Here is a 21,124-nt window from a genome sequence, read left to right on the forward strand (position 1 = left end):
TAAAACGCCATGATAACCGAGGAAGTGTCATTAAAAATTTCACCCAGCTGAATAACATACACCTCTGAACAGCAGAGGGCTACACACGCACATCTGGCCGATTTCCGTCTTCATTTCAACCAAAGGGTATTGGGATAATCATATTCAGAATATGAATGATTTTTTTTTGTAAGTTTCAATGGGACCTTAAAGAGGCTATATACAATTAGAAAATTCCATGTGATGGAAAATGATGTTGAAAAACAATATTTAGAAGCAAAAATGTCAAAATTTGTTTACATGTATGGTGATGACTCATAGCAAAAGCTGAAAAATTCCTCCACACCTTGCAAGAGCTGAATCAATATGTTTTGCTTTATATATTGGTGGTTAAAATCCACCCAGACCATTCAAAAAAAAAAATTAAGCGCAGCTCATCTCTTTCAGCTACACGTGTCTACATTTCTCTATAGTACTGCACTAACCAGTTTTCCTTCACAGCATGGGTTCCCCTAAGTATAATTTTATGCTTAATGCTGTCTGACACAAGACAACAGATTTTGTGATCCAAAGTAATACTCCTGCCTGCAATGCTACCTTTGAACTGTGTAGCAGCACTCTGCAGAACCTATTGGTCAATCCACTCCCCATCTACACCACCGACATACTGGGAAGGATAGCATTGTCCTTATTACATTTATGGTGGTGGTGAGTGGATCTAAAAAGCACAGTAAATTTTTAATCAAACCAGTTCCAGGGACATCAACACCCAACATCCCCCTTCAACAGTAACCTGGTATATAACAAACCATATTTCTGTAAATGTTCTATTTGCTGTGATGGTTCAAAATAATCATTTTCATTTACTAACGTTAAGTATTTAACCAATGTTACCAAAATGCTTACCTGCATTAGTCAAAAGAAATTAGCAGCATACACCACCATTTCTTCCCCCACCCCTACATAAAGCTGTACTTCTCACTTTACACAAAGATGGGACAACCTCTTGAAATTCAAATATTAGCACATTTATAGTAGCAATCATGATACAGTTGATGTCAATGTTGTAATACAAATTAAAGCAACTACCTAAAACCTCTCACCAGAAATCTGATAATCTGACTTCAGCTCCGATCGCCTCTGTATATTTTGTGAAGATGTATAGAAAAAAGGTAAACTCAAGTTCTTTGTCCACACATAATCTAGATCACCTGCTGATCCCTGCCAATCACAGGGTTTTTATTTGGATGCCAACATAGGATAAACAACCAAGAACTGCATGACCAGTTTGTCGCATCAAGAAGCTACACACCATTACCACCAACTGCCATTTCATGTAAACATGCATGAATGCAATGTGCTGGCATAATTTTATGAGAGGAAGACTGCTGTGAGTCTGTCTGCATGCAGATGCATGTGTGCATACACATATGTGCAAGAATATTTAAATGAAGTAAGTTTTTGATTACAATTCTGTCAGGAGTTTGTCTCATGGTGTGTCAGGAGGGAGAAAATATGTTGTCTTATGGAACAATCTTTCAACTTTGCAAACAGTGAGAAATATGGTGAAGCTTGACTGAGCACTACTGGCCTGCAATTATCTTTCTTCATTTCTGAGCATCTGCTTGGCCTCTTATTTCACAGTCTGATGAAACAAAATGTGTACAGTGTTCACCATCCTCCCCTGTAACCACCACGACCTCGACCTCCTCTTCTGCCTTCAAGAGGACCAGCAGGACCATTGTAAACCATCCCCCTTCTGGCACCTCCATGCCCTCCAGGCACACGTGGATCCTGCGGGCGGCCTCGGGCACCTAAGCCAGGGCCTTCCTCCCATTGGCGTTTTCGGCCCACCTGCTGCTCTTCTTCAAAGTGGTTTCTGTCTCTTGCAGGACCTGCACCCTGCCTGTCCTGGTAGCTGCCTTTGTATCCAGCATTACCGTACATGTCTGAATGCATTGAGTAGCCACCATCAGCACTGCCACCACTGCCCTGCATGTAACGATCGTCTTTATCCCGTCCACCACCACCACCACCACCACCACCACGAGCATCAAAGTCCCCATACTGTTCTTCCATGTAATGGTCACCATAGCCATCATCTGCATAACCTCCTCCACCACCCCCACTCATCCCCCGCTCCCCACCATAGTACTGTTGCTGAAGACGCATGTCACTGTCATGGTACTGAGCCCCTTGCTTGTTGGGGACACTGCTACTCCCTCCACCTCTACCCCCTCGTCCTTGTGGCGGAAAGCGACCTGCACCCATTCCTCTGCCCCCTGTGTGCCTCAAGTCCAGGTCACCTTCCGATCCAAACTGCTCTGGCGTTCCAGGAGTCCCCTGGCGTCGGAAATCCATATCCAAAGTACTACTAGGCTGCTGGGGAGTGGAGGAAGGAGTAGTTGGGCCTGCAGGTCGCCTGAGGTCCTGATCCATTATGCTCTGATTACCTGCAAGGAATACAAGAACATTAGCTTGGGGCACTCATGGTTTGGAAGAATAGGAAAAACTAAAAATAGCTATCAAGCTGTTAGCTGTGACTCAATCATTCATAGAATGCTGGAGGCTCTGGGTATGTTTGTCCAATAAATTATTAACTCCAACGCATAATAAGTTGCATAATTAAGCTTCCAGTTAAAACCACACTAAAAAAACAATCCACTGACTAAAGAGGTCTCAGAACAATGAGTGGTCACCAAATCCACTAAACACTTTTTTTTAACCTGGAGATGGTTGTCCTCCCATTTGCTGTGGCTTGGGTTTGAACTGTTGGCAGGATGGACCAAACTGGCCAGGTCCTGGAGGTCGGAACTGGTTCTGGCTGCCCATCTGTCCAGCCTGTTTGATCCCTTCTGCTGGCAACTGCTGTTGCTGCCCTTGGCCAGGCATAGGTGGACGGAACTGATTTATCATTGGTCTCATGCTCATAGGCTGCATATTTGGCAGTTGCATCTGTGGTGGCTGCAGCTGTTGTGGTGATGGCATTGGAGGCCTTAGTGGCATGCCTTGTTGCTGCATAGGACCTAGTATGGGCTGCTTTAAGGCACCTGGTATTTGCTGCTGCTGCTGCCCCAGCTGTGACTGTAGCTGGGGATTATTTTCTCCTGGTTTGTGTTGCTGCTGCAAGCCCTGAGGTGCCTGGCCTGATGCATTCTGCTGCTGCTGCAAAGCCTGCTGTGACATGGCAGCCTGCTGCTGTAGGAGGAGGGCTTGCTGCTGAATTGCCAGTATTCCACTCTGCTGCAGCTGCATCAGGTTGCCTGCACTGCTCAGCATTCCCATTAATGCAGCAGGAGGTATGGATCCAGGATTAACGCCCAGGAGAATGCTTAGGGCTTCAGGAGTCACACCTGGTAGGCCTGGAATACCACCATTGCTTCCTGAAATTTTAGGACCATCACAACAGAAATACTCATCAAAGATGTAAATGGGATGCCATAAAAGTCGTGTTACTGTAAAGACTAAAAAAAAACAACTTATCAAAAACTATGTAAATCATTTTGATGTTGGGAAAATAAGGTTTTAAAAATATTTAGGTACACACCTATTTGTATGCAAATCAACCTACCTTTGTTACCATCACTGCGCGATGGTTTCTGCTGTTGCTGCTGCATATGTGGTCCTTTTTTTTCTTCTTTTGGTGCATTGGCTACTGGCACCATTGGCTTGTTTCCAAGCCAGGCTTGCTCAAAGCTTTTAGGGATAGGCTTTGCAAATGGAATCTTCTTTTGTGGAAGTTTGTTAAGATCAAGCTGCTTGAAGAAAGGCGAGTCCATGTTCCAGTCTAAACCAGGGATATTTGGAAGTTCTTCATACTCACTCTCCTCTGTCAAAAACAAAGTTCACATTTTGCAGTTGGCTGATAAAAAGTCTCTATGTGAGATATCTGTCAAGTCCACACCAAAACTCAAGACATATCCCTAATACCAGGGGTGGGCAATTAATTTTCCCAAGGGGCCGCATGAGAAATTGGGATGGTTTTAGAGGGTCGGACTAATATAGTTAACTCAGTTTTACCCAATACTGTATAAATAGTATATATACTGGCGGACGGGCCAGTGGGCGGGCCGGTCAGAGACAGGAGGCGGGCCGGATCCTGCCCGCGGGCCGGCCTTTGCCCAGGTCTGCCTAATACAATGCATACAAATTATTCTGCCCCATGGTCAATCAAGATCAAGTCTTTTGAGGACTGAGTTTTATCTTCACCAGTATTCACACTTTTTTTTCTGAAAACGTTTTACTCAGCTTACTATACCTGATCAAAGAGAATACAGTAAATTCCGGACTACAAGCCACGACTTCTTTCCAGTTTAAAACCCTGCGGCTTAAACTGCAGTGCGGCTTTTTTGCAATTAATAGATTACGATTAATTTTTCGACGAGCTCCATGTTAAAGTGTTAACTGTTCACATTTTTAAATCAAAGCCACATGCAACTGAAGCATTCAATCAGTTGCTGAAGCATACATTGTCATTATGCCAAAAAGAAGATGAAATGCTTACAATGCAGCTTTCCAGTGTTATATATCTGTGGCTTTTAAACCAGTGTGGCTTGTGAAAAATGCAGAGATTTAAAAAAAAAAAAATGGTGGGTGTGGCTTTTATACAGATGCACTGAACAGACAGAAATTTACGGTACTCAATATCCATAAAAATTTAGAGATACTGGGCTCTCACTATCAAGCTGCCATGGTGCACTTTGCTTATAAACATGCCTTATGGACCAAAATTTCTTATGCTTGAAGCATGATATATTAAACTTAATTCAAATGGAACTAGATGTATAATGCATACCTAGAGAGCATACTTAAAATGACCAGATTTAATAAACAAATGGCACTGTTACATGTTATTCTGTCTACAACAAGCAAAGTTTAAAAAGACATCACAAACTGATGACAGACATTTTAAGAAAAACCAAAAATACAAGCAGCAGACTGTAGCTATCACATAATCTGGATCAACCAGGTCTTTTGTGTAGAGGCATGTCAAGTTGTAGGCCAAGTTGTAGGCCATCAAAATGGCACTGTGCTTTCTAGATAATTTCAAAAAGGATACCAAATTTGCACTCCTGTGATCACGCACAAAATGACCAGACAAATAAATCCCCAAATTGACAAAAATCTTGATGACACTATTGACAAACTGAAAACTGACCTTTGGACTGGAGATGGTCTGGTAGTCCATGCTCTAGTCCCATGCCTGGCAGGTTTGGCATCAGCTGTGGTTCTTGATCTGACAAAAAATAAATTTTAGTGTTACACAGTGTAAGGCCAGGCACAGAATACATAACCAAGTACAGAAAAGAGAAAAGACTGCCTAATTGTAATACAATGTTCCCAAATTTGATGTCTATAAACTGAACACGTCATGGACAAACATGCCAACATCTGCTAATCTCAAAAATATGTCACAGACTTATGCTGTTAGCAAGTCACAGTTGTTTGCATTGTAGATTTGCAAACATGTATTTATAGCATTTTTGCACTTGATGATAAAATGAAAAGAATAAACAGTAAGAATGAACGAAAATATGTTAAGTTTCATATCTGAATTAAAAAAAAACTGACGTTCAATATAAATTACTGCATTACAAATATACAAAAAGAAATATGGCAATAACTGATCTTAAATGTTCCTCCTAGTCCTAATTAAGGAAACTCTAACCACAAGATCCAAAGCATTAAAACAAAGCAAAAATGAATAAACAAATACAAATAATATAAATCATGACAAATCAAGTGAGAAAGGTATTCACAGAATACAACTCCCAAGATTAATTAAAAAAAATGAAAGAAGTAGGCACTTTCTAAAAAATTAAAACAACAATAAAATAGATTTCTCCACTTTAAAGAAGGTACACTGCACTTTGAAAAATAACAAGTGAAATACACCAATATAAATGCAAAATACAGACATGTAGACATAGAGATAAATATACAATAAGTGAAACACAATACAGCATTTAAAAAAATGGGAGAAAGATCTGGCAATCAAGTCAAGATGGGTAATCATTAAGTTTCTACATTTGGTTTGAAGTTTTGTCTTAAACAAATTTCTAGTAGTGACACAGTTGCCAGATACCCAGAAAAGCTAAAACCACTTACTATATTCCAGCAGCTCTTGCTCAACACCAGCTGGCAAATTGTTTAAATTGTAGCGGTCCCTCATCTCATCACCTGGACGATTGCGTGTCCAGAATTTGCTAAATGAGGGCAAAAAATTATAATCTAAGTATAAATATATTTTTTCCCTACATTTATTCCATGTATTTATTCCATATAAGTTTAGTCTAAAGTTTAAAGAAAATAAAATAAGACATGAAAAATGTTTTAAAGGACTAATTTGGGAAGACCCTAAGAATCGAAACACCCTCAGGACATCAGCAACAATTATCTCCCTTCCCAGCAAAGCATCAAAACCTTAAATACATTATTTAAAAAAGCCAAGGGAAATGTACAAAATCTGATATTCAAAATGCAAGATTCATACAAATAAAACATAACTGTGAAATCAACCTAAGCTACTCACACTATACATGCATCCTAATCAGTAGCTAAAGCTATTTTTCAAACTGAAATTAAATTACATGGAAACTACCTGTTGGGTATACTCACGTTGAATGATCATTGGAACCAGAAACAAGTATATGGCCCAGAGGATGCCAGCCCAGACTCCAAACCATGCCATCATGTGCTTCCTCCATGCTTCCCACCTCACGATCACACCTGACATTGGTAACAGTAAACACAGGGTTCCCAGGGATCAGGGATGGTGCCAAAAAAGGACCTTAAAAGGACCTTAAAAGGACCTTTCATGCATTCGAAAGGACCTAAGTGACAGTCATCAATGCTTAAGTTTTTCTCTTGTGTGGTCGGAAAGATGTATTATTTATGAATCTGTGGTCTTCTCTATGTTCTCAAATACATGTATTTCTAGTAATAAATAATCAAAGAGTTAATTTTGATGCCTGTCTGCCATATTTAGATTAGATAACTTAAAAAGTGTCCTTAGCGCGCTGATAACATACACCGTTAATGTTCCAAGTTTTCTAGAAATCTAAGTAATAATAATTGCAAAACCTGAAAGCCATTCTTTGGTGTAATACAAAAGTCAGTTCACGTGTCTCTCTCTCGCACACACACTCTAATGGGAAGAGAGAGATAGAAATAGAGCTATGCACAGTAGTACTAGAAGATCAAAGTTCAAGAAAGAGTAAGTTTCTAAAGAACTTTTGAAAAAAAGAGTGTTTTGTGCGAATACGGAAGGGCAACTAGTGTTGTACAGATGTGTAGACCAAACATTTTCTTGTGACTACAAGGAATGCCAAGGATTGGAGGATCAGATGAGGAATGAAAAGAGTGTGATCCTAATGCTAAACCAAAGATGGAATGAGTCGAAACTGTCAAGCATTACAGCCCATTTATTTTTAACCTTGAGATATTATTTAAGCATTCTTATTACACATACATGTAACACATGCAAACATATACATAAACAGCATGATATACTAATACACATAAGATTAAGATTACAAAATGACAAAGCAATCCATCTACTATAAGCAAAAGTTTCATTGATGAAATTCAATTCTTTGTCACCCCTACAGCTTTACCAATACTAAACAATACAATTTCTTTACACAACCTAATTTCCTCTAAATAGTTCTGGTTTTTTAACATGTTCCATAGCATACATGTACAGAATTGTGCAGGCTTATTTAAACTGAAATAAACATTAATTCTGAATGTCACAATTCAACACCTTTTAATTTCTTCCTGTAATCTATCAATGTCTGACTGAATCTTTGTTATCTCCTTCTTCTTGTCTTTGGCTAACAAACGCATGTTGTTAGATCTTTCAATAAGTGAAAAACTTTTTTGCTCTTCAGCCTGGAAACTATGTCTGTCAGCCAGTTCCAGCAGGTGTCGTTCTTCGGCACTGGTGGTCTTTAGCCTTTTTGTGAGTATTACCAGCTCATCTCCTAATCTCTTTCTGTGGACCTGCTTTTCTTCTGTTTCCTTCTGCTGCTTCTGCTCAGAGAGGTAACGTTCATACCTGCCATAGGCACTAGAAGCGGATATCATCAGTGGTTTGGAGATCTCAACATTTTCCACCCCTCCCACACTGTGAATATGATCAAGAATTACTCTGCATGCTTTTAGTGCAGTCTGACTAAGATTGTCAGCTACTGTTTCTTTGTTGAATGAAAATCCTCTTTCCACTGTAGCTTGACCATGAGAGAGTAGGAGTAACTGTCTGACAACAGACCACAACACCTGAAACTCTGCTTTTCCAGCAAGGGCATCATAAAACCAACTATCCAGTCTTTGTGTCATAGGGTCAAAAGCCTTACTACCACACTCACCTGCAGAACTGTCAAGAAAATTACGGAACTCTGACAATACCTTGTCACAAGTCACATCATCAAACCTTTTCACACCTTGGCAATACAACAAAACCTTTTTCATTTTTTGTATTGATTTGTCTTTTTCCCCCATGGTCTTTGGGTTTAAGAAAGTTATGTTTCTCACTAGGGTGTACTTCAGTGGAGATTTATCTTGCAATTTTAGAACAACTGCTTTTCAAAAAATCTTTGCATTCAGCTCTGAAGGCCATGAGAGTTCCATCGTTTACTGATGACTGTTTCTTAGCTACAGCCAGTAGTCTATCAACCCTGAAGCCAAGTTCGATCATGCTCAGATTGACATGGTTAGAACTGTTGCATATATCAACCTGCACAAGTTGGAGGGCAGTTTCACATTTATTAAGTACATTTGACTTGATAAATTTGTGCATCAGATTTTTCATAATGTCATGTAAGTCTAAACAAAGGAAAGGAAGAAGAGGCTGATCAGCTTGGTATTTTCTCAAAAAAGGTTCAAGTATACTGGCAATTAAACTAAAGAAAGCCAGACGACATGAAAGCAAAGGGGTAGATAAGACTCCAGCTTTTACAATATCAAAAGATTTGTTCTTTGGCAATGTTATTTTTTCTCCATTGCAGCTTTGACAAATTTTTCCAAGTATGGAAGCATAACAATTGCTTTTTCAGCAACAGAATTGTTTTCAAGCCATCGGTGAGCACAGAACTTGGCTGGAAAAGATGTGGAACCAGTTACTTTTATATAATCTTCTCTTCTGGCTGGGCTGTCTCTGAACAAGATATAAGCAGATGTAAGAAATGACTCAAGCTCCCATTGAGAAGCTCGCACCCACGCCTAAATGCATTGTGCATAACATGGAGTCCACAGCTGCCCACATTTAACAAACCAACATTGTGATTGGTAATCATGTCGTTATTAATTTTCTCAAGAAGGTTTAGGTTTACAGAAGGTCCATCCATAGAAATTTGAAGTAAATTAGCTTGCTTGAAGTTTGATTCGCTAATTACCTTACTGAACTTTTGTTGAAGGTCTATGGCCGCGGAATGACCCAAAAATTCCGAGGTCAGGTAATGAGTCCTTACAGCATTGTCACTCCAGTAACGAACATGGAAATCCAGCTGTTTAGTTTGAGTCTTATGGTTAGAAGATTCATCAAACAAAAGAACATACTCAGGCGACGAATTTACACAGTCCAGAAGCAATTTCGAAAAGTGAGGAGCAAGCCCAAATGAAGTTAGATAACTGGCTTTTGTTTGACCGCACTTAAATTCTGCAGCTACTTGGCTGTCTGGGAACATAAGTCGAAACAGTTCAGCAGACTTTTCAGCAGATCTGAAACTGTAGTGTGATTCCACAATCTTGAGAGTCCACAGGATCTCTGCCTTCAATCGTTCATTGCTCATCACGAAACCTATTCAAAGAAAACATTTAAGTTACCATTATGTCTGTAAACATTATGTTCTGTCTGAATAAAAGACAGGTTTCAAAAAGCAATAATTAATGACATGATAATATAAATAATACTAAACTAAGTTAAAGTATAAAGATGGCAGCATAGTTGAAAATGAAAGTTATTTTCAGCTAACTGATTTAGCTTTAATGTTAAATTGTTTGATTTTAAAAATCCAAAAAATAATGTATTTGCTGGTAAAATAGGATAATAAGCATACATTATTAATTATACTTTCTTTTTAATCTTTCCTGATCAGATGCCAAAAATTCAGATCAATTTTCTGCAGCAAAGCTGTAGTAAGATTCGTGATTGTATAAAACTCTATTTGTAGTTCGAATCATGAGAAAATGAAAATCTCAACTTTTTAATTTAAATAATTCTTTGCTATTTACTGATCTTTAAGCTATTGGCTTCACCGTAAATTAGACGATAGGCTTAATAAAGAGTGGAAAAAAACCGCAAAATGTTATGCACGCTTTAATTTAATGTGTTTTCTAAGTACCCACATCGTTAACTAAATGAATCGCTAAAGATAAATAATTGTCAACTTACTGGACACACTTGCAGAGCTGGTCGGTGCCGTCTGATTTTGAGCGGGCTGTGGATGTTCTCGATGACGAAAGTAATCAGTTACACAAAAGCGCGCATCTTTCAGAAATACTTTTATTTGCCTTTGGTGTCTTTCGGTAACCATGTGCTGTTTCAGAACACTTTCGCCCATTGATGAAAGATTCAGAGATATTTTGCAGGCAGCACATCGTGCCAAATGTTTATTGCTCGAGTCTTTTATTAACCAATCTTTATACTTGTCTTCCTTTAGCCACTTCTCCTGAAAAGAGCACTTCCCCGGCATCTTTCAAATTGTTAAGCAGACAAAGAAATGTGGTCGACACGACGAGAGTGAACTCGCGAAAGGCCGAAACGGACGTTCCCGCCGCGAGCGAGACTGGGTAGTCATGTGATTAAAATAGCAATGCAGCGAAAAATCGTCGGTATTTTGCGCCAAAGTCTACTCCGGAAATAAATTTGTTGTAATATTTTATCGATAAAAGGACTTAAAAGGGTCACAGAGAAAATGTAAGGACCTGTGTGAGAATTTGAAAGGACCGCATGGCAAATAAAAGGACTTAAAAGGCCTTTTGGCGAAAATTCAATATAAAAGGACTTAAAAGGACCTTGCAAGGACCTGGGAACCCTGTAAACAGTACATATTAGAATTTGAACAAGATAAAGCGTCTGGACAAAAGCCAGGTAGGAGGACTTAGTCAATGGTGTGTTGGGCAATGGCTTGATGTCTAAGAACTCGAAGTTTCTATCTGAATGACCAAGTTCACTTTCTTGGCAAAGTCGTGGCCATTTAGAAAACGGATCCCTAGATGCTGAAAATCCTGAGAAGTAGATCTGATTAGCTATAGGAGGGATATTGTTCATATACGAATACGAATAGTTTATTTGTTAGGCCTTTGGGCCCATTCAAAAGGATTCAACATGTCACAAAAAATACATAGTGTTATTATCATATTGTTCATATGACCTATAGAGTATACAAGATGCCAGGGATGTACTGGCTCACTGTCAATGAATCAACTTTCAATGGTTAGAGAGCTGTTGTTGTCTACAGTCAAGTCAACTGGCAATGTCAGGGAAGAAACAATGTTTTCTACAATATTACATGAACATGGACATTCCATTTGGACCACCCCTACAAAGAAAAAAAAAAGATTATTTATGACCATTTTTATATTCATTGTTTCTCTGGACATATGCACTTTAGTAGCTTATCTCAGCCATTTCTGTCAATTAAAAATTCCAGCTTTCTCATTAGTTTAATGTTGATGTACACGATAAACAGAGAAAATGACAAAAGTAGGAATTAAAAAAGAAAAGGTCAGAAACCCATGTCCAATATAATGAACATCTCCAGAAATAAACTCACCCAACAAGCCAGAACATTAGGGAACCATCAGAACCGCCAGTTGCAAAAAGTGACTCATGGATAGGATGCCAAGCTATAGCTGTGAAGAAGAAAAAAGGGAGAAGTCCCCACCCACTCTAGCAAGCTTAGAGGTCTAAATACATAAATCTGGCAGAATTTAAACTGAAAGAAAACTTCATGCTAGACAATTATACTTTTTAAAAATCTGTCTGCACCTTATTCATACATCTGTTGCCCATTTATCTAAGGTTTTCTTTCATATATGTTTAAATACAAATGCCACAACTATATAAGTCTGATGATTTACACTTCTTTATGCATGGATATAATTCTGAATCTGACATAAAGCCTCCTACAATTTGCTGCATCTCTGACATAAAACCTACTACAAATGGCTGCAGTTCTTTCACTATTCTGTACTTCAATATACATCACTGATATTAGCATTGGCTCACTTGCCCTCTCACACATGAACACAAACAATGGCATGATTATGTCTTACAAGTAGCCTCTTTCTTGTGCCCTTTGAAAGTTTGCAGTTCTGTTTTGAGGTTTCGAATGTCAAACAGCTTCAGCAGGTGATCCCTAGAAGCTGTCAACAGCCACTGCCCATTCTGGTTCCAACTCAGATCCATTACTGTGTGCTTGTGAGCATGGCTGAAAAACAAATAAAGATTCCTCTAGATTTAAGGTGAATCCTTTTTAAATGGAGCCATATTCTAAATAAGAAGTCTGGGGGCCAGTCGATTTGACCATTTGCCAATTCCATCAGAACCCAGTTGATTCAATTATCTATGTGATAATCTGCCATGAAATAAGTGAATTTCGATGTAATCTTCTTTATCATCCTTGTTTGATCTATGCACTTTCATTGTTTATGTGTGTGTGTGTGAAGGTGGGGGAGTGGGAGTATTTTTTTTATAGGCTTGCACCAAACACTGGATCAGAATATAACTGGATGCATATCTCCACACATCACAGGGAAATAGCTTCTAATTCATCTAAGCAAGTCTCCACAAACTCCATAAATGGTTAATTTGACTAGCAGATACACTGTGTGGTTTTACAAATCATTAGAAGTTGCACTAAACTCACTTTGTGGCCAAGAGCCATATAGTTGTACCATGCCATTTGCTGTGCTCATGTAAATTAAACTAAGAATGTATTTTTTCTTGCTCATGCATAAGTATCTATATGCCACAAAACTTCCAACATCCAAATTTTCATTTTGTAACGCTGGCGACTGACCTATGTATATCATGTGACTAATTTGTATTGAAAACAAAACTGTAGTTTTATTTTGTTTACATACATGAAGCAACTAATGTATCATTTCATTAAATTTCTGTACCCAGTAGACCGAAGCTGGTGATCAAACCAACTCATGTATGGTCAAATAGGTAAATGGTCAAATCAACTGAGGACTTTTAAGTCCAGCCCTTAATAATGTGTTAGCATAACACTGGTCTTCATGCATAATAATTGTCTTCATAACACTTTGGAATAATTATGCAACCATTATCTTGTGAAAACATGTACCCACAATTAAGAATTAAACAATCCAGTAAGTTTTGGGAAATGTTCTCTACCAAAGGAAAAAGTGAAAGATGTAATTTTCACATTATAGCATTTTAAAACTGCATTTATATTCCCAAATTTTTGAACTGAAGAATTTTCAGCTGTCAATATCTCTGCTTATTGAAAGTGATCCCTCTTGTCCAGTAAAACTTCTGCATATATGCTTCATCCACGACTTGGGACAGAGGTTAAAGACTACTCACAGTGTGGCAAGACTGTTGCCAGTGCGAGGATCCCATAGTTTGATTGGCTGTTGGTTATCTTTGCTGCCTGAAGCTACAAGAGACTTCTGGGGGTGCCAGTCAACACACTTGACATCAGCACCATGACCTGATCAGGGAGCAATCCAGCCTTCAGAATAATGGCTTGACTGCACATATCTATGCAGCCATTTTAATGATCCTAGCTTATAAATGGTTAGTTATCTTTGCTTAATAATACTGACATTTTTTCAGAAATTTATTAATAACTATGTTACAATGAAACTGAACTAATGACTGCAACATTAAAAAAAAAACCAGAATGTTGTCTATGCTATAGACTCTTTTCCCTGGTAGTGAACTCCACCAACTAAAGCACTCTAAGCTGCTACTTTTTTTTAGTCTTTTTCCCTCTGCAAAACTCACATAAAAGAACATTAACAGACTTCAAAAGTAAAGTTATTTATTCTGACAATTTATCCTTCAAAAGCTTAAACAAATCAAATTTTGTTTTTGAATGTTCTTTTAACTTTTTTAGATACCATTATTTATGCAACTTTCTTGGGATTTAAAGTACTTTTTTGCAATTTTAAAAACTGTTTCTGATCACTCTCACCTCCACTTAATGCTTTAGTTTTTTACTTTTAGGTTAGCCAAAAAGCAGATTTTCCTTTAGGGAATGGTTATGGAAATTAATAGAGGTCTGGTATACTTCAGCAATAATAACATTTAAAATGAAGCTTTTCAGTTTTAGTTTTTTTGTTTACTCAGATTTTAATGTTGCTTTTCATAGGATGTACTACATCATTTTTTCAGTGGTATTCATTTGGTATTTTTTCGGTGTCTGACACAAATAATTCAAACTGTTGTAAAAGCATTCTGTCATTGTGAAGTAATACTACAGAATGGAATGTTCCAATGACTTTTGCCTAAGTGAACAAATGTTCAGAGGTTTTCAGTAAATGTCTTTTGTGCAAAAAAATGTTAGAACTAGGTAATTAGAATGCAGCAGTTTCTTTCCTACAGACCCCAGTCCCTGTAGAATCTGAATCTATTCTCTTTAAACAATAATTGCAGAGGCACTGTGACAGCCCTCAATGATGGTGCATGCTGCTGAAGTCAACTTCCTAGGGCCTCATATTCTAACGTACCTCGAAGTATTTTTTCTTCGTGACACCTCATGAAGTCCCATATTCTGACTGTACCATCATCTGAACATGTAGCAAATTTACTGTCTGTGGGGGCAAAACTGTCAGAACAGAAGAACAAATGACAAAAACACTGGTTAGGCTGAAAAAGAATTTATTCATTAAACCAGAAACAGACTTGACAAAATACATTCCAATAACCTCCTTTGATTTGTATTTTTTGTATCCAATATTACTCTTCCAGTGATTGACAAGTGCTTGCCTTTTTTTTTTTTAAAGAATTTTCATGAAGAAGCATCTTTAATACATTAGAAAATAACTTCAACGAATGGCTTGTGCTGTAGGTTTTGGCTAAGTCATGCTGGTGTTATATGCATTGTTTACTAATTTTTATACAAGCATACATGTTTTTATTTGTTGTACAAAGTATACAACTGTAATTCTTTTGCACGATGCATTCTAACAATATCCATTAGCAGAGAAAGGGGTAAAGGGAATTTTAACTCATCATCACCTGGCATTGCTTTATTACTGAGAAGCCAGGAATACAACTCAGACTTTTCTGTAAATGTCACAAAATATGTTGTCAACCAGCAACACTTTATTTGGCTTGGCTGGCTGACATCAGAAACTTTATTAAAATGTCAAACCCACACACATGAATAAAACACATTTTAAACTTTATTAAGGGTATTTACACTAACATTCCTTGCAATGGCAGTTTTCTTTTAAAGAGCATATTTGAATCTGAGAGATTAGCCAAGAGAATTAGACATTCTTTTGCAAACAGTGTTAAGACAATTTTAACTGAACCAACTATAAATTTAGAAAAATAAATACACACTGCTTGCAACAGAGAAAGAATGTAAACACTGGCTAAACAAAACATAAGTACTGCAAATTTATTAATTGGTTTCACGATACCATGTGAAGTGGATTTGGACAACTGAAATGTAAAATTGGGTAGATGACAGTGCCTTTTTGAATACTCCAAAGACAGGATGTAAAATGAGCGCAACAAATCTTTAAATCCAGTAATTAACAAAGTTTTATGTGGCACTGGATCAATGTGGTCCAAAAACAATTTACTTTTTATTTTGGTTGGTTTGGATTGTAAAAGTAGCAACTTTATGTCCCCTGAATCTGCATTTGCCAGGTTCAAACTACTCTGGCTGCCCAGAATAAAGAAGTTAAGAAAGACATCAAAACACTTGGCCTGTGCAATATGACTGTGATGCAAAGAATGAAGCAATGGCATCACTGCACACCTGATGCCACGGATAGCCTCCTTGTGTCCCTGGTACATCTTGACATTGTTCATGTTGCTCTGCCAGTATTTGATGTAGCCAGCATGGTCTGCAGTCACCATCCAGAGGTCATTGTGGCTCCAACGCATTGCTCTCACAGAAGAATCATGCGCCTGCAAAACATAGGGGTAAAAATTCTTTTTAAAAAACTGGGTAAGAAGGGACAGAAGCATTTTTTCTTAGCAGAACAATTTAACTGACTCACACCTGTTCAGGATTGTAACTGGTGTAGCATCTAACCCAGAGACATTTTACACGTGACATTGCAGCATTGTCTGCCCCCCCCCCCCCCCCCCCCCCCCGATAGTAAAGAAACCTGATCATTATGGTAGAAGAAAAGACTGAGTCGATAAAGTTGAAAGGTGTGTGTGGGTTATGCAAAGCCCTTTGAGTCCTGTGGGCAAAGCACAACGTAACTAAATAGAAATATCAAGTTGCAAAGCATAGGCATTGCATCTGTAACAATATAAGGCACAGAATATCAATCATGCACAAACTTTTCTTGTGGAACCACTGATTATACACCAGTGGGTAACATGCAAGTTAAAATGAAGATACTTTGGGGCATAATTCATATATCAATCAGTTTGAATTTTCCATATATGAAAGGGGTCCTGCAAAAAATTGGTTCAGATCAAACAAACGCTGCACATAGCACAAAAGAAAGACTGATAATTCACACAAAAGATGTTAGCTGTATTAGATTTTATGGCCTCTCACAGTACCAGGTTATGTATGTGTGCCTGTCTGAAGGACCGACAGTAGTGGGAGACAGGAAAATGAAAGGGGTTAGTGATCTTGTGCTAACCTGAGGTGATCTAAAATCACCAACTGTATCTACTGTTGTTGGGAATGCGTGTATGTATGAGAGAAATTACTTCAACATGTATTTGTATTTATTTCTGTATACTGCTAGTATAAGCATTATCTGGAATTGCCCTTGTGGATTAATAAAGAGGTATTATACTGTATTGTTTTCTTGTTTGTTAGTATTTTATGCTGTGCCAGCAACTAAGACTACATCACGGTGAGAAAAAGGGGTTAGTGACTTAACAGTACACCTACCTTGTCCGATAAAGCCATATGGCATGCTGATGCAAAGTGCTAATCATACATGACCAAGTTTTGGGCAGCATACTGAAACTAATGTCTTTTTAGCGATGAATAAAATATGTCCATTAACTGGGATATAACAACAATACTGCACTTTTGACAGCTTGCATTATCTATACCTCTTTTTGAGGGATTGGCTTGCTTAGTCATGCTAAGTCTAAAGGGCTGCACACCAATCTGACATCGTTCCTATATTTTGGCTGTGGATATTTCATGAACACATGAATTACAACATTTTTATTTCTGAAAAACCTTTTCTTCTTCTTACAATGTTGATGTCAAGTCATTAATCAGTGCTAAGAATGGAGTCTTTAGAACATGGTATTCTCCTGCATTTGGTTTTATCTTTAAAATCTGTCCAATTTGATGGATACTACTAGACAATTCTCCACATGAAAAAACAACTTTTTTGCTGTGCGTTTTTAAACTTCTTAAAATCTATTGTATGTACTCATTGCAGCTGAACATCAATATCTCTACCTCAAAGAAATTTTACATGTGCTAATAATTCTGCATCAGTATTTGTGACATTCAAGAGCAAATTAAATTTGAGAATTAGCTGCTCACACTGTCCACAGTTTGAAAATGCCACAAATAAATATAAACACAAAACATTTCCGGTATACACTGATGAAACCCCTGTTTTGAATGGGCGAAAGAAGTAGGTAACAAGAGCTGAAATCATCCACACTTCAATCGTTATTTTGTTAACAATTGTGAATCTAACTAATCAGGGGAGAAGCTGAAGACTGCTAGTTGAAGAGCTGCTTAAAGCTTGGGCTGTAAAACTACCAGGCCACCCAGCATGAATGGCCATCTGATTTATAAGAGATGTTAAAAGTAGCAATGAGCACACACTTTAGGTTGGGACCTACATCTGTACCTAACGTGATAATTCTGTCTTCTCTCTTTCGTCTTCTTTCTCTCTCTCTAACACACACAGAGCAGCGGCAATGGCTGCTTGATTTATAAGAGAAGGTAAAAGACAGCACACATGATACAAATCAATTAAGGTTTACAGAACCTTCACCTTTACCTAATATATAATCAACCTGTAATCTCCATACACACACACACACACTTCAAACAGCCAAACTTACCTGTAGAATTGTTTCAAAGTTAAAAGTCAGCCCATTCCATAAAGTAAATTCACCACTGGAAGCTCCAGTAACCAGTCGACGACCTTCTGGTGTCCACTGTAACCAAACAGCATCTCACAGTGACAGCTCTAGCAAACAATTTATAAATGCTTCATCGGCAAGAAAGTTCTGTTGTTATCTTTGGCTAGCTTTGCTGTGCTACATGTTACCTTCAACTCTATTGTTTTAATCAAATTGAAAAACAGAGTTGTCAGTAACTTAGATAATCAATCATAAGGGCTTCACAAGTATCATACTCCAATCAAAAATTAAAAAGCTGAAAAACTTCTGACCACTAGAATAAGCCATACTACTTCCGATTTTGTGCAATTCCCAAGAGAAACTTGTTACTCACTGTGAGACAAAAGATAGGACAGCGAAACTTATTGGTGGAAGTTCGTACAAACTTGGTAGTAACACAGTTCATTGGCTTGTCCAAAAGAGCAGATGGTGGCAAAAGCTGCAAAGTGTAAAGAAAAAGTAAATTAACCTGAAACAAATCACACTGACTTTCTATGCTTCACTTTACTTGTTCAAGTAACATGCTCTATGACATTACATGCACTATCACAAAAGGAATGCACACCAAAATGTGAAATCTCTCTACTTGACCTTTTATTCTAGCTGCTTAAATGTGCAGATGCTTGTCACAAACACTGTGGGGATTATGGCCAATGGCATGCCTTATATATTGATGATACATTTTCTTACAGCCTTTGACTCCAACAGCTATTTATTAATAAAGAAATACTCTCATTATTTACACTCGATAAAACTAAGACTAAATTTACTTTACAAAGGCTTTTTCCATTTAAGTAAACCTACCTGACACGCATACAGGGAATCAGGCTGTATAGCAGGTCTGTCTCTGTAATCCCTTTGAAATACACGATCCTGAAAAATTTTTTAAAAAATGCCTTAATCTATAATTTCCTTTCCAACAATTACCTCTTTATTGTTTAAAATCAACTCACTTGAAGCAATATTTTTTAAAAAGGGGAGACTGGCAATAAATGAAAAAGTGAATGTGTTGCACATCTTGATTTGTGCAAATTATGACCAGCTTAGATGATTGGAAAAATGGATAGTCAAATTGTTACAGCACCTGGAGTCGTGCCAGTTTGATCTCCATACGATTCAGCAACCTTTCCCCAGCACACCCACCACTGCGAGGGAGGTGTGCACTACCCCTACAAAAAGCTGGCCCCAAGAAAAATGTTTTCTTTAATATCTCACCTTTTCCACCCCCACCATTGACCTAGAGAATGGCTAGGGGGCAAACCTTTACCTGATCAATCTGCTAAAGTATATGCATTCCCTTCGATTTCTCAGTAGATTCTACCAATCACTGCACAACTATGTTAATGATGACAAAGTGTTAGTGCACTACCTTTTTTAATATTCCCAAGTAGATTTAAGAAAAATATTTACACAACCCACTCCAGTGTCCTGTGAACATATGCAGCCTAGAGCAAGTAATAGGATGTCTACAACATTGATAAAATAACACAGAATCCTTACTTTCATTGCCTCAAACAAAATGAAGACTGCTTCTGATCTATACCTACCTCCAGGTACCTTATTATGGTGGGGTTATAGTCAATTGTCTTGCGGTGTATTGCCTTTCGCATGCGTTTTCCATCAAATTGTGCTGCATTTGCAATGCCTGCAGGTAAAACATTTGCTGGCCCTCGATCTCTTAAATTTCCCATTCGCATATCAGGTACAGCAGTGTCTTTAAACATTTTTGGTGGCATGCGCTGGGTAGCTGCTGTCTGATGCATGGAAGGCATCGTAGGATTCTTTGCTATTAATGTCCCTCCCTCCATTATCTGTTGCTGGATATGACAGCTTCTAAGTTACTTATCACTGAAAAAAAAATTCACTGCAATTATAGTCATTTTTATCACTTGTTATTTTGCTATTATTGGCGTGTCAGTCTGAAAAGAGCATATTACATGATAACACTGAATACATCTTTCCTGGATGTATACCCCTGTACCCTCCCATATTTATTAATTCAATGGCAACTTTCAAAAGCAGCATTCTCACTAGACTGTCTCTGTCATAAATCAAATAAAAATATTAATAGTTGTTTTTTTTAAGTCTTTACAAAACCTGTAACATCAAGATCATATCCTGGAATTTTTGTTGTATGCTCTATATAGAACCATACTTTTACTGAAACATGAATGAAATGAAATACATTTTTGTTAACCCCATCATACAGGAGGTTTAAAATCTTCCGGATGTCGTTTAAGTTTTTGTTGCTGTTAAACTGTACATACCGACCGACATTGCTAAGGGAAAGACTGTACCGCGTGCGATTCCACATCTTAAGCAAAAAAGAACTTCTGTCCTATTACTTTTCTGTCACATTACAAAACTGCCAACACGTCTATGACGCCCTATTTACTTTCAGTTCATCAATTCATCAACCTAGACTACAAATCTGTGTAACGGTTAACACCTCAATCAAATCGTAATATAGACTGTTTACTGACGTTGAAGCGTCTACAAATATTTTATTTCCAAATAACACTTACATTAACACAGTTGTGACGACTACAGGCTATCTGATTGTACAATATTTCATATTAGTTTCAGATAACTAACTAACTAAACGAAAACTAAACTACACAAAGAATCAGTGTGAACGTAAAGCATCAGAATTTATACGCAATTTTCGTGCATGCTCAAATCGTCGTCAAAATGGCGTTGGTACATTAAAAACTACAATTGGATACAGTTCACAGATCAATCCCACACAAAATTCTTATAAATATGTTTAAAATATTTAAGCTGCAAGTAATATCTTTTTTATAATTTTTCTAAACTATTGTAATTAAAATTAATACAAACTATACATTTTCTGGTTACAGC

General features: G+C 37.7%; 1 protein-coding gene across 1 annotated transcript; it reads right to left on the reverse strand.

Annotated features, from left to right (window-relative positions):
- Positions 1-991: 991 nt before the first annotated feature.
- Positions 992-20,963, reverse strand: LOC112554363 (pre-mRNA 3' end processing protein WDR33-like). Its single transcript, XM_025222119.1, has 16 exons — positions 20,788-20,963; positions 19,810-20,110; positions 19,067-19,135; positions 18,597-18,701; positions 18,203-18,298; positions 15,951-16,102; positions 14,686-14,783; positions 13,538-13,664; positions 12,259-12,413; positions 11,757-11,835; positions 6,598-6,708; positions 6,088-6,185; positions 5,138-5,215; positions 3,551-3,808; positions 2,706-3,362; positions 992-2,432 (listed from the first exon to the last, which is right to left on the reverse strand). The coding sequence occupies exons 2-16, from the start codon at positions 20,068-20,070 to the stop codon at positions 1,651-1,653; spliced, it is 3,126 nt and encodes a 1,041-aa protein (XP_025077904.1). The 5' UTR covers positions 20,071-20,110; positions 20,788-20,963; the 3' UTR covers positions 992-1,650.
- Positions 20,964-21,124: the final 161 nt, after the last annotated feature.

The sequence above is a fragment of the Pomacea canaliculata genome, linkage group LG2 (assembly GCF_003073045.1).
Source record: "Pomacea canaliculata isolate SZHN2017 linkage group LG2, ASM307304v1, whole genome shotgun sequence".
Taxonomy (NCBI): domain Eukaryota; kingdom Metazoa; phylum Mollusca; class Gastropoda; order Architaenioglossa; family Ampullariidae; genus Pomacea; species Pomacea canaliculata.